We start from the raw sequence: 15,016 nt of genomic DNA, 5'->3' as shown, positions 1-15,016 counted from the left end.
ACTTTTACGTATTGATTTCATCAGAGCTCGTTACATTGAGAAATGGCCAGAATGAGGATTGAACTCTCCTACTTTACACCCAATTACAGTGGAAATTGCTGTTCACTCAGCCTGTGCCTGTGCCAGGGAATTAATGGAAAAGCCCTACCTGAAATCAGCAGGCCTCTTCTACAGAGTGATGTGTCATTCTTCTCCCCAGCAGGGGGAGGAAAAAAAGGTCTCCGTTGTATTAAGCTCAATCCATCATTATCACTGTCGGGGGAGGAGGAGGAGGCATCAGAAGGAGAGAGGGAGCACAGCCTGTCTTAAAATCGATCGTCCTTTCAGCACAGGGATTCTGCTCTCTTCTTTCACCCAGAAGGTATTCTGAGATCCAAGATGAAAGCCAGTGACGGAATGCAACTGTTCAGGGAGCGCTCATCCAGGCTATGTGAACTCAGCACTGGTGACAGATGTTGGGTTGGTAGCCTGGAGATGAGGCCCCTTCTTTCTAGCTCCTGAAGATGATTAAGATGGTGGGGAGTGGTGCTGCAAGGTGGCCTGCACTTCTGCTGCCTCACCAGTGGGGAGGAAGGTGGCTTGGCCAGTTAAGTCAAAGGGAATCTTTCCATTGACCTCAGCAAGTTCTGGCTCAGGCCCCCATTGAGTACTTAGCCCCCTCTCCATGGAGACTGTCAGCTTGTGCAGGTTGGGATGTGCAGCATCTGTGACGTGGCCGCCTATCCCCGTGGACGTAGCCTGAGGCCCACCAAAAAAAGAACAGTACTTGTGGCAACTTAGAGACTAACACATTTATTTGAGCATAAGACCCACCAGACTCATTTCCTGCAGGCCCCTGGTTGGAACATCTTTCAGCTCAAGTTTAAAGCAGGCTGTGGAAAAGAACATGAAGGATCGAGATAGATGGAACAATTTGCCATCCAGTAATCCTCTGAAAGAGCCTCTTTCGCTCCCAAATGGGCTGTGTGCAAAGGTAATACATTTCCCCTAGAGCAAGGGATGAAGCTGTCTTCCTCCCTCGCTTGGAAAGCGTTGGCATTTCTTTCATTTGTGGAGATAATGGTGCACAAGTGTCACACCAGTTCTCTGCTACTGTGGTTGCATGAGCCCGGCCTGGGAACGTATTAGTAAACGTCATCCATCTGGATCCCCCTGCCAGCTGGAAGCTGGAATTGTGGTGCTGCTACACCTCACTTGGTGCTGCCAGCAGAGGGGTACATCTGGTGCCCTGTCAAGTAGGCTGTGCTATGTGAGAGATGTGGGGGATGAGGTGTGGTTTTCTTCCTAAACCTTGGGAGGTCATGAGTTTATGCCCTGATGCATGAGGTTTGGGTACGCCATCTTACATCCAGCAGCAGTATTTGTCTCGGTGAATCCCAATGGCTGACACCTCGCTGGGCAAGTATTGCCTTGTCTTTGTTTGAATTTACGTTCTGTTCATTCACTGACATTGCCCGTGCCTCCCCCCCAAAAGCCTCTTTAGCTAACAGACCTAAAAGCGCTCTCTCTAGCTTTTTCCAGGGTGTGTCTGTACTCAGGCTACTGCTTGGCTTTCTTGCTTTTGCCTCTGCCTCTCTCTTGGGGTCTGTCTGTTCTCAGTTTCTGTGTGTTCTGCCTTCCTTCACACCCGCTTGGTCACAGTACCCATGCAGTGCTGGTTTCTGGGCAGAATCTGTTAGGCATTGTTTTAGGTGTTGTCCGCTAAGTGTTTCTTACAAACTTTCTTAAGCAAAGAGTGAGTTCACACATCAGTTGGAAGGAGGTTGTACCTCAGCCCATAACAAGGTTTCACCCGGCTCTGAACATTTTCTCTGGTGTTGTCTTTCATTATTTGTCCTTGTTACCTTGTAAATTAAAAAATAAAAATAAAAAACAAGGCTTTATACCATCCTACAGCTTGATAATGCCTCTACTTTTCCTGTCATCTGCTTTTATTTGCTGCAGCAGCACTTCTCTTCAGTCTTTGCTTTGGCCATGTCCAGCTTTGCCACGAGTGTGATGTGATAGCTACAATAAAGAGCAATGGAAGTAGCTAGTCCATTAGTCCAGATGGCATTGCTTAAATCAGGCTTTGGTTGGCCTGTGCTGCCATTGCTGCGTATTCTGGGCAGCTGAGGGCCTGCACCCAATTTATTCCTGCTCTGTATTTTCCCACCGTAGCTAGAAATTGTTTTAAGTGACATGGATTATGTATCCATTTCCTTAATGCTTTATAGTTTTATTGCCTGTCTTCATCGCAGTTTTGTTTTATTCTGCTGGATAGTCTTCCTAACCATTCCATCTACTGTTCCCAATGGTTATACATGGCTGCATAGCTATTTTCTTTTTGTTACCCTGGTATTGTCGGTTTCAAGTGTTTACAAATTACAAGTCAGCTCCTCCTTTCCCCCCCAATATCATGAGATTTTTTTTTTAAATGTTGGGTTTTGGGGGGGATTTTCCCTTCTACATTTTCAAGCTTTTCTGTGCAACCAGAAGGGCTAGAAAGTTACACGGGGGGGGGGGGGAAAACCCTCTGAGGTTCTAACATGATCACCTAGCTCCAGGAGCTGGGGCTTTGAGAAAAGCACCAACGATCACAAGAGTTGTGAAACAATCATCTGAGTTGGCAATACTGCCCTGAAAGAGCAATTCTAAGAGAGAATTCACAAGTCTCACTTTAAGATGATTTAAAAGGACTTTATAGCTGGGGAAAGATGGAGGGTTGACAGTCCTAGAGCATGAAATCCCCTCTCTGGTCCTGATTCTAAGCAAGTGTGTTTGCTTTTAAAAATATGCTGAGGTTCATCCTGTTACAGCATAAGCACAAATCCCACAGAAGCCAATGGGGCTCAATCGTTTCCTTGCAGTTAGGTATGGACTTAAGGACAATGCTGGAGCAGGGCCTTTCTTCACAGAGCAGGTACAGCATGGTACCCCAGCTTGTTCTGTAAAGGACTGCCATAACTTAGCAAAGCCAATGGAAAGAGTCCCTATCCAGGATGATGCTGGCCCTTTAAGAGGGAGCAGGGCCAGTGCACCTGTACCGCATCAGCTGACCCAAATTAGGCTTTAAAGGGGGATGCCTGGGGTGTGTGAGGAGAGACCTACTAATGAGAGAGATCCAGTGAGTCAGAGTTAGGAAGCTATAGGTGTAGGAGCATCAGGACTGCGAGAGCCCCGGGAAGGGAGACAGTGGGTGCCTGAAAGGTAAAACCTAAGGGGAACCATCCTTGGGTTTGTAGCCCATAGGGATCCGAGGAGCTGGCTTTGTTTGTTTAGGTAGGGACAGCAGAACTACCTAAGAGAGACTATGGATGTGGTAGTGGATCCTTCGCAAGCTGGGCAGAAGCCCTTGTTACTGTCCTGTTCTCACTCTGCAGTGGGCTTTGGATCAGACCCGTAGTTAGGAGATAGGTGTCGTCTCCACTGCCTTTCTGTCCTGGACACCACTGCTGAAAGTGCTGGTATTTGAGCCAGCTGGGGAGGTGGTTTGTGATGTGACTCTTCTCTGTTCTCCAACTTATGACCTGTAAACGTCCTGCTGATCAGCAGAATTGGCCAGAAGCTCATGCAGGGAAAGAGACGGCCTTTTGTTGTTTCATTGTAGTGGTGTGGGGGTACTAAGTACGGATTTTCCACCATCAGGATTTGGACTCTGGCACTTAATTTTGGACTCTATGTTGGCAGACCCTGGGTTTGTTCAAACTCTGGAGCAAACTGAGTGATCTGGGAACCTTTTAATCAAGAGGTTCAGCCAATGGGTATGAAAATGAATTCTTCAAGAGCCTGTTTTCTGGCAAAGCTCCATAGGACTTATATGCTGATGAGAGACCCTTAAACAAGCCAGTGCCTTGACTCATCTCATAGGCAGAAAGCAGCTGGGATGCTCTGGTGATCTCCACTGGGAGTGGAACACATTCCCAGTAAGCTTCATAGCGCTTGTTCCAGGCTAACATTTAGGTATTGGCTAACTGTGCCTTAGGATGTAGCCAGCGCTTGTAACAAGGTGGAGCAGACTTCCCACGAGGCCTCGCAATGAATGAGCAATGATTTAATAATGTGCACTGAGAGAAGAGCAAAAAAAGGAAAATAAATCTATCCAAACAATGGCTCTTGAAAGCATCTCAATAATGCATTAATAAAATACTCATTTGGGATGATTACTTATTTTCAGAAATGGATCTGATGTACTGGCACAGCCATTTGTATTTTAGTGAGACTCAATTATAGTGCCAATGCTTTTTGGAAAAGGCCCTGTGCCGTTTTAAATTTCATTATAGTATCCCGCTGCACGAGGTGTCATCCCTGGTTTGACACTGTTGCGCAAGAGATGGACTGTGGGTTTCCAGCTGTTACAGCCTTGTCTGTGCTAGAAAATTGGACCACTAGCATTGGAACTGGTGGGTTAGCATCGCTGCGTGCGTAGCCGTGCTGCTTTGGGTCTGTTGTGTTTTTCCTCATGCCCACATTAGTCCTGTGTGCCTTTTTTGCTGTCACAATGTCCCTTGGGTTCCTAGACTGTGCTTTCCAGCGCAGCTTCTTGAAAGCAGTGCGCTAAGTGTAGCGAGTTGGTCAGGCCTGTGAGGAGTTGCTGTGACCCCCTTCGCCAGCTGGTCCCAAAGGGGCTGTGTTACAGTTGGGGACTCTAGGACTTGGTAACTCAACACCATCACTGTCACTCACAAGCTCCCACACCGAGCCTTGACGTGTGTCTCTAGTTTCCTCTTGCCTTGTTACAGTGGTAATTGCCCTCTGCTATGGCGCTGGGCCATGTCCCTCCGGTACAACCCAGTGCTGTATTAACAGGCCACGTTGTGACCTGGGGTTAAAAACAAGCTGGCACATCTAATAAAATGTGCATCCAGGAAACGGTTCTGGGTCTGCTAGGAACTGTAGCTGCACTAAACACAGGGATGCAAATAAACATCCAGACCAATAAACTTTTTTTTTTTTTTTTTTGAATAAGCCTGAGTTGATTCTACCCTATTCCCCCCTCCCTCCCCCAATATAAATGAAGTCCCTGGTGTCTTACTGCTCTTTTCCCAAGCTGCCCATCATCTTGCTGCTTATTGTACAGGGTGTTGGATGGATAACTGGGTTGCTCTATAAATGACCCACAAGGCCACAGCCTTTGTGCACCTCCAGTTACCTGCTGCAGCAGCCTGGTTGAGGGGGATTTTTGCCATCCCGTGCGGGGGGGGATCAGCAGGGTGGTGCAAAGTCTCTCGATGAGTATTGGAACTGAAGGCCAAAGGAGAGCTGCTCAGGTATGTTGCTTCATCATTTCCTGGACTGTGTTTCGTTTCCCAAGTGTTTATTCATCGTCTGCATCCTGTAACCAAAGCAGTTATCTGGGACAGGCTAACTAACCAGGTATATTATTTGCTTTTTCCAGGCGAATAAACTAAGAACAAAAACTTTGCGGAACACTCTGAATCCCACCTGGAATGAGACCCTCACTTACTATGGCATCACAGATGAGGATATGATTCGCAAGACACTAAGGTAAGTGTAATCGTGGAGATGCAGGTGGAGTGGGTCATATATCTTGTTATTTGGGAAGAAAGCTTTCTTTGTACTCACTTGATCAATGTGTGGGAAGGGAACGAATGCATATTGCAGTGATGCATTGAGAGGGGAAGCCAGTGAAATCCCCACTCCAAACTCCTGCTGTCACCAATCTGCACTGGTGTGAATGGCCAGCCACGGTGCAGAGCACCAGAAAATCAGGAGCACTGTATTTCAGCTAAATCTGAGCACCTTCTGTCAGCCACATAACGCATTGCACCAGGGTGCCCACCAGTTGAGAATAGATGTTCAACGAGATTATCGGGCTGCCAGCTTCAGTGGCCTAAAACCTCACTGCTAGCAGCCGGGGCTGGGATGCTCAAAGGAGCTGAAGGGAGTTAAGTGCCCAGCTCTCATTGAAATTGATTGGAAGCTAAACATCTTCCCTTCTGCAGACCTGCTGGAAAGTGCCAGCCCATGTAGCTAACAGATCTTTCAGGCTGTGCCAGGCCTGGGATGTGTTTATAATGGAATATCAATAATTAGGGTACAACACAGAACTCTCCCTTTGGCCAGTGTCGAGCAGTCACCTGTGCATGTGCTGTTGAGCCTGGAATCCTGATAGGACATTTATAGCTCCTTCTCTCCAGCGGATTGAGAGATCATTATTATTTCCCAAGGCCTCTCATTTGCACACTCCTCCTGCAGGGATCAGTCACAGCCCTTTGGTGACAGACATTTGATTTATAAGCTGCCTGGATTTGAATAGCTGGTGAAGAGCCCTGTAGCATTTCATCATTACAAGCTTCGTAATTTATGAACTTGGGGTCTGATCTGCAATTTTTTTAACCTTATAATTCCCAAAGCTGCCAAACATACCTTCTTTATTTATTGCTGCTTGCTGAGTTGCAGATCTTTATTTGAAGATGCATTTTGGAGGAGGGCAGAAATGCATTTGTACATTGCTGTAAAACTAAATGGAACTTGGTTAACTTGGCAAAAATATAAGGAATCTGATCTCTTGCAATCAGAGCAGTGTCCTGCCTGGTCAGGGCTTGGGTGGGAAACCTGCAGGGCATGCTGCAGGGAGTGGTGGCAGGGCATTCAGTAGACAGTATTCCTTTTTCTGAACCTTGCATGGCACTGCGGAAATGCTGCCTTTCTGATGGGATGCAACACTGAAGTCCCTTTAGCCACACAGATGTTTGTCACAAAGTCTTGGCTAACTTCCAGTTTGGGATAACTCCCTGCTACCTAACTACATCCCCTCACTTCAACTGGCTCTGCTTAACTGGGACCCACTCATTTAACCCTTGCTGTTGCTATTAGGGCATGATCCACAGGCAATTGAATTTAATGGAGAGACTTCTATTAGCCTTTAGCTTTGGCCTTTTAAACCATTGCTGTGCTCAATCCCAGTGGTGGGGTATTGAATCCTTATGTATATGATCTGTAAATCTCTTTGATCTAGCTAGCACCTCTGTGTAGAAGGAAATCAATGCAAGATATACTATGCAAAATCCTTCTTTATTTTATTGCATTGAGGATTGACAGCTTTCTTGCTCCATGGCTGAAATCTGAACGTCTTTACTTAAAGTATATGCTGTGAATTTATTTTTTCATGGAAGCAATGAAAATTTATCACTGTAACAAAGTTAAATTCTAGTAGATGAATTTGGATTCTGAGCTCACCTGTCATCCATAACTCACATACTGATGAGAAATTTATCTCCCTGGATTATTATTTCACATGGAAAATATTAATCATGCTGAAAGTGCTGTGGGCTTCTCAGGCTGGAAAGCCTGTGTTTTATTATTTTTTTCTCTCCAGGCCTTTGAAGTTTTCAGCTAGTTCAAGTGTGAAAATCGGTTTATAGAAAGATGCCTGGCTGAGTTGTTTGTTGAAATGCACTGGGGAGAAAGGAGAAAGTGTTTTGGATCCAGACCACCTTTCCATCAGCTCTCTTAATTGTTTCTTGCTGAGGAAATGCCATCTGGCCAGCCCCACTGGGGTGGCGTGATCGTCTCTTGGGACCAGACAGGTGCAGTGTAGGAATGGAGTCTCTGTGTTGGAAAGTTTTTAATCTCTCCGTTCTCCTCCTGGTGGAATTATAATTCCTAGCACATCCCTGATCTTGGGATCTGACACAGCTGTCATCTTCCTCATCAGCTGGTGGTGTGTTCGTACAGCCTCTGGCACAAGGGAGTTCTGGTCCGTGACAGGAGCTCCTATGCACTATGGCATACAACTAATTATTAGTAGTAATAACTGGCAGAGAGGATTATCTTCCTCTTTCCTCCATTCCCCGGCTTCCCTCAGCAGGGCTGAGAGCCCCAACTTTCACCTGTGAGAACGGGCTTTGTTACAGCTTCCTGCTGCCTCAAGCTGTGTTTTCCATTCCAGGAGTCTGGAAGCAGGGACGCTATAGAGAATTTGAACCATAGAGGTTGGATGCTTTGGGGGAAGACGTTAATAAAATGTGGAGGGTGGCAGCGTCTCGGTCCAATGGCAGTCCCAGTGGCTAGAGCATTGGAGTGGGGCACTGGAGACCTGCGTTCTGCCACTGGCTCACAGTTGTACCTTGGGCAAGTGACTTTCCGTCTCTCAGTTCCCCCATCTGTAATGAAGATGATAATATTTACTAAAGTACTTTTGAGATCTGCAGATTACAAAGTGCTATGTGAGAGCCATGTGTATATTGCGATTTTCCTACATCACATCTCAGCACATAATTTGCTGCCCCAGGTGATACTATATGCTCTATCACCCCCACATCCTGCATTCAGCAGTAGCCTCCCTCTGATGCTTTGGAGCACAATTAGAATCACTGGAGAGTACAACTGGGTGTGCAAACCCCTCTCTGAATTCTTTCCCAATCCCTAAGGTTGTCAGTTGAACCCCTTAATCATGAGGTTCTGTTGCCCTGCTGGAACATGTGCAACCTCACATGCTGTTGGTTATTAAATTATCAGCGTTGGTAAGTCCAAATACAGGATCTAACTATGACTTCCAGCAGCAGTGAGTTCCTCAGGCTTCTGAGCATGCATAAAGCAATGGTCTCCAAACTGTGGGGCCTGTCCCCTAGGGCAGTGTGGAGGAATGTCTAGGGGACACGGTGGGCCAACCCTCATGGGAGTTGGAGAAGATGCACTCTGGCCAGCCCTACTCTGCCCCCAGCTCTGCTCCAGTAGCAGCAGCAGCTCCAACCCCTGGCCCCAGGGGGCACGGACACATTACATTAGTGATAAGGGGGGATGCCAGAGGAAAAGTTTGGGCACCACTGGCATAAATGGCTGATGAGGGCTATCTTGATACTTATAACTAAGGCTGCGATTCTGTGACTTCTACAGCTGCAGCAGCCAGTGCAGCTGACCCCAGAGCTGCCTGAGCAGCGGCTGGTCCTGGAGGCGGTCAGGAAAGTAGTCCCCAGGGGTCTTGGAGAAGCAGACCACCGGGGGCAGTGAGCCCCCACCGCTGGAGCAGGGGTCCCCAGAGCAGCAGAGTCCCAGGGCCAGAGATTTAGTCGTCATGGGTATTTATAGTAAAAGTCATGGACAGGTCACAGGGAATAAATAAAAATTCACGGCCCCTGACCTGGCCATGGGTATTTTTAGTAAAAGTCATGACTAAATCTTAGCCTTACTGATAACCACACCAATGAAATGTCAAAGAGACAAAAGGAAATGTCATGAGGAAGCAGAGGAGTGTCAGTGACTTGGGGAGATGAGACATCTGGACCCTATGTAACAGCCTGAGAGGAGCAGAGCTGGGGTCTTGGTCTGTCACCGTCTCGTTACTTAGGAGATTCTGGACCATGTCTGGGTCGGAGTCCCAGTGTCTGGCTAATGAGATACCAAAGGCGATCTTTGGTTTGTTTTTGTTTGTTTATTTTACCACCACTTTGGTGCCTGTTTAACAGGAATCAGTCCCGGGAAACACACCAACACACACAGCGCAAATATGTTTTTCCTCTCCTTCCCTGTGCAAAGTTTGACATTTCTCCCTTTCTAACATCTCTGACTCTAGCCTATGGCGCAAAACTTCTAATGCCGTTTGATTGCACCCTACCTACACTATGTAATAACAACTACAATCTTTGCTAGTTGACTGAGAGACTAGTAACACCTCTTAGACAATGCCTACCTTCATGCTTCCAGCTTCCATCCCAGACACACCACACGATCCATCATCTACAGCCAAGCACTGAGGTACAACTCCATTTGCTCCAACCCCTCAGACAGAGACCAACACCTACAAGATCTTCACCAAGCATTCTCAAAACTACGATACCTGCATGAGGAAATAAGGAAACAAATCAACAGAGCCAGACGTGTACCCAGAAGCCTCCTGCTGCAAGACAGGCCCGAGAGAGCCAGTGGAGTTGTTGGTTTCTATCACCTACAGTCCTCAGCTTAAACCTCTAACGCATCATCAGTGATCTACAACCCATCCTGGACAACGATCCCTTGCTTTTACAGACCTTGGGAGGCAGGCCAGTCCTCGCTCACAGGCAACCCGCCAACCTTAAGCATTTTCCCACCAGCAAGCACACACTGCACCATAGCAACTCTAACTCTGGAACCAATCCATGCAACAAACCTCGATGCCAACTCTGTCCACATATCTACACCAGCAACACCATCACAGGACCTAACCAGATCAGCTACATCATCACCGGTTCATTCACCTGCACGTCCACTAATGTTATATATGGCATCATGTGCCAGCATTGCCCCTCTGCTGTTTATATTGGGCAAACTGGACAACCCCTACGTAAAAGGATAAATGGACACAAGTCAGATATTAGGAATGGCAATATACAAAAACCTGTAGGAGAACACTTCAACCTCCCTGGCTACACAATGGCAGATTTTAAGTTAGCCATCTTACAACAAAAAAACTTCAGGACCAGACTTCAAAGAGAAATTGCTGAACTTCAGTTCATTTGCAAATTTGACACCATCAGCTCAGGATTAAACAAAAACTGAATGGCTAGCCAACTACAAAAGCAGTTTTTCCTCCCTAGGTGTTCACATCTCAACTGCTAGAAGAGGACCTCATCCTCCCTGATTGAACTAACCTTGTTATCTCCAGACTGATTCTGGACTGCATATTTATACCTGCCTCTGGAAATTTCCATTACATGCGTCTGACGAAGTGGGTATTCACCCACGAAAGCTCACACTCCAATACATCTGTTAGTCTGTAAGGTCTCTTTGTTATATCTTAGACAGCAAACTAGACCTTGTGGGGATGTGGTCAAGAAGCTGAGACTCCTCTTAGTACCATCCGGGCTAGGAACCTAAATAGGAATCGCACTGGAAACGGGTTGGGACTCACCACCCGCGGTGCCTCCTGCTGGTGATTTTGGGAATTAGCTCGATTCCAGTGGAGCGCCCCCTCCTGGTGGTGTCTCATCCATTGTTCTGCCCTCTGCTCTCCGCTGCTGTCGCTGGACCCGCGTTGCTCCCTGCTCGGTGGCATCCTCTTCGAGGCCACTGCCCTCCGGCAGTGTCCCTTAGTCCATCTGGACCCCCTTCCGGGGATCGATTGATCAGCAGTCCAACATTCCAGCCACCATATGCAACCACACACCCCAAAGTCTAATCCCTCTTGTCAGGGATCGGGTGTAGTCTATAATGGCCGCTTCCTATGGCCAATGGCTGGGTGTACTGCATGCTCTGGGCAACAGGATCTCTGTATCTTACTGTTGCTGCTGTTTGGTGAAGTTCCCTGTGCCGTGGGCTACCCAGCAATGCTTTTCCCATGTGTGGCTTGGTTTGTAGCTTCATGCTGGTGGCAACAACCCTTGGCACATTGTGATTTTCCACCCTCTCACCTCTGCCTTGCAGCGCACCACCAGCAGTGCCCTTTGGCCTGAATGGACCAGGCTGAGACTAGGACAAATGCCTCTTTCCTGTCCCTGGTGAAAGTACAGAGCCGCCCAGGCTGTTGGCATGTATTCCAGGTACAACTTGGAAACAATACATATAGAAGCTGTCTGTTTTCTATGTAGTAACTTAACACGGAGATTTTGCAGAGTTTAGCTCAGGGGCAGCGCTAAGGCAATTTGCTGTTCTCTCTCTTTCCCAGTGTGTCTGTAAGTTACTTGCATGGGCTACGTCTATGCTGGCAAGTGAAAGACAAAACTTTTGTCATTCAGAGGTGTTAAAACACACATACACACATACCCTGAAAGACACAAGTTTTGTCGACGACAAGCGCCATTGTGAACAGCACTTTGTCGTCATGAGCGCTCTCTGGCCGACAGTGCTAACAGTGCTTGTTGGGGCAGAAGTTTTTTGTTGGCAGGAGAGCTGACAAACAGCAGCTATACTGCGCACCTTTTAGTGGCATGTGTCACTAAAAACTGTGTAGTTTAGACATAGCCTGAGTGTGGTTCCTTTACACTGCCACTGCTCCGTTTCCCTCAGAGGTGGTCTGAACGATCTTCTTTAAATTTTGGTTTAGAATGATGCTGGAGTCTGCTGTGTGTGCACCACTGCCGCCTCTGGAGGGAATCAGAACTGCTCATGTGTTATATGCCCTGTACTGTTAGCAGCTGATGGAGAGTCTCCTTTCATTCAGGAGTGAGTGGCCTCTGGTGTTGGAGCAAAGTGGTTCCAGTCTTGCTATAAAGTTGCAAATAGCCATAGTGTTAGTAGCACAGTGACACCTGGGAAGTTCTGGGCATTAGAATAGGTTGGATTTCTATAGGGTTTTATGTCATCCCTTGTCTGCCCTGTTTTTTCTCCTCAGTTTTTCAGTCTTCTCAGCTCAAGTAGTCCGCTCTAAAGGGACCGGGCTCAGTCTAACCTCACTTGGTTGCAATTCCACTGCTTATCTCTTGTACTAAGGTAGAATCTAGAAGCTCCCATTGAGGTTCAGGGCCCTGTTATGTGAGGTGCTGTACATACACCACACAAAGAGATGGTCCCTGCTCCAAAGGACTGAGGATAAGATGAGAGTACAGGTGGCTAGTCCAAGCAGGCTGGGAGCAGAAGGGAAGGGAAGGATTTTGATAAGGGTAGTGAACAGCAGTGGCAGCACACCACTGTTCTAGCTGTTGCCACTGAGTGTTTTGTAGGTGTCATAAATGATGATTAAGGGTTTATGTCTCTTTTACCTGAAAAGGGTTAACTAGCTCAGTAAACTTGGAACACCTGACCAGAGGACCAATCAGGAGACAAGATACTTTCAAATCTTGGTGGAGGGAAGCCTTTGTTTATGCTTTTTGGGTTTTTCTTTGTTCTCTCTGGGTTCTGAGAGGGACCAGACATGTATACAGACTCTCCAATCTTCTGAAACAGCCTCTTCTGTTCAATTTAGTAAGTATCAATTAGAAAGGCGTTTTAATCTTTTCATTGTTTTCTTTATTTGCAAATTTGTATTTTGCTGGAAGGATTGTATCTCTGTTTGCTGCAACTTGTATTTGTGCTGGGGGGGAGGATTCTGTCTAGTGTCTATAAGCTGAAAGACCCTGTAACATTTTCCATCTTGATTTTACAGAGACACTTTTTACTTTTTTTTTCTTTCATTAAAAGCTTTTCTTTTTAAGAACCTGATTGATTTTTTTTTTTTTTTATTTCTTGGGTAAGACCCAAGGGGAGGGGGTCTGCATTCACCAGGAAATTGGTGGGAGAAAGGAGAGAAGGGGGGAGGAAAAACCTGATTTCTCTCTGTGTTAGGATCACTAACTCTCTCTCAGGGAGAGTCTGGGAGGGGGAGTGAAGGAGCGGGGAAGGTGAACTTCCTCTTTGTTTTAGATTCATGGAGCCTGAATCTGTATAGTCTCTCCAGGGTAACCCAGGGAGGGAAAGTCTGGGAGGGAGAAGGAGGGGAATAGTCCCCTTCTCCTTGTTTTTAGATCCAAGGAGTTTGGGTCTTTGGGTCCCCAGGGCAGGTTTTGAGGGACCGGCAGTGTACCAGAACACTATACTTCTGGTTGGTGGCAGCACTATCAAATCTAAGCTAGTAATTAAGCTTAGAGGAGTTCATGCAGGTACCCCATCTTTTGGACGCTTGACAGTAGGTGTCACAGCAGAGGTGAATTTTTCAGGTTTTAGTGCTTTGTGGTGCACTTATGGCATTTCCCCTCCACCAGGGCCAGGTCCTGGCTTTATCTGTGGATCAGTTTGCTTTCTAGGGATAGCTCATGAACAGTTTGGATGTCCAGATGGAGGAAATCAAAGCAGATCAATTCTTGCCTTTTGTCACTATGGTAAATGGGGACCCCCTAGAATTCAGGCAGACGGAATTTATATGTGAGACACAGTTATCCTCCATTTGTGTTTAAGTTTTCCTTCCCCCTCATTGCTGCAGGCAGAGAATCTCTTGTAACTTGAGTGTCTCATTGCACCAGGCCCCTTTTCTACTCTATAGGATATGGGAGAAGATTGCTCCGCTACTGATACTTAACTGATCTAATTAGATATCAAATCCCACAATTTGCTATACTACTGGAGCTGTCCCTTTCATATACCAGGTATAGGCAACTTTTCTGGGAGCTTGAGTAGTGAGTTCGAATTCTGGTAGCTGATTATGGAAATCTCATGCATGCCATTAATGGATGATTACATAGGGTGCATTCACATTGAGGCTATGTAGCAATAACCTGTGCTACTGGGTAAAAGAAAAGAACCAAGTTTTGAACAGGGTGTGAAATTGAATTGTGTGTCTGTGTGCGCGCGCGTGTGCTTGCCCCTGCCTCTTGATAAGATATCGAGAGATGGATATAGTTGCTAACTATATCAAGATGATGGTAAAGCTTTCTGAAAAGCTGCAGTGGATCCTCTAGTTAAAAGCAACCCTTCAGCTAGGAATAACATCTGCTTGGATGAAAGCACTCTGTGCAATTCAGAATCTTAAGCCACTTGCTCATGTGACATTCTGAGCTGCCTCCTTTTAGGAAAAGTTAACAACCAAACTTCTGAAAGTGTTTTTTTTTTTTTTTTTCCCCGTTAGGAGATCACATCTTTGCAACTGCAACTTCGTCAATTAATTAAGTGATAATTAAGGATTGAAATTATGTCTCTTCTTAGCTCCACACTTCCCAGGAACACCTGGAATACAGTTCTCACTTCTTGTTGTTTGCACTTAACTAACTGAAAACCTTTCAGGGCTCCTGTGTCACGAGGAACCATACAATACGCTCGGGGTAACGAATTGCCCTCTGGCACTACTCCAAGGGCGTGCATTGAATGGTAAACGGGACACACGATAAGAGAGCTGAACTTCCCCCAACTTTCAGATTAGCAGCATGGGATACCGTCGCCCTCGTTTTGAAGGGAGTTGGAGTGTCCTTGGACCATGGGAACTGGGAATCATGGATACTAGTCCCAGCTCTGCTACTAGCACAACGTGGTGGGACCTTGGGCCAATTCCTTCCACATCTGTATCTGTAAAACGGAAGTCAGCCTTCCCTATGCCAGTGCAGTGGTAGCAGAGAGACCGCCTAAAGATCTCACACATGGGGCAGGGCGTCCTGGGTCCTCAGCACTGCGCCCGGCAGCACAACTCCTGCTG

The 15,016-nt window shown here is 46.7% G+C and overlaps 1 protein-coding gene across 1 annotated transcript in view; it reads left to right on the top strand.

The window, feature by feature from the left end:
• The window catches only part of DOC2B (double C2 domain beta), a 137,787-nt gene that overhangs the window by 64,234 nt on the left and 58,537 nt on the right, over window positions 1–15,016 (top strand). Inside the window, 1 exon segment of the mRNA XM_032793091.1 lies at window positions 5,378–5,487. Within this exon segment, the coding sequence (XP_032648982.1) occupies window positions 5,378–5,487 (110 nt within the window).

Source organism: Chelonoidis abingdonii, chromosome 20 (assembly GCF_003597395.2).
Source record: "Chelonoidis abingdonii isolate Lonesome George chromosome 20, CheloAbing_2.0, whole genome shotgun sequence".
Lineage (NCBI taxonomy): Eukaryota > Metazoa > Chordata > Testudines > Testudinidae > Chelonoidis > Chelonoidis abingdonii.
This window is presented reverse-complemented; position numbering and strand designations above follow the sequence as displayed.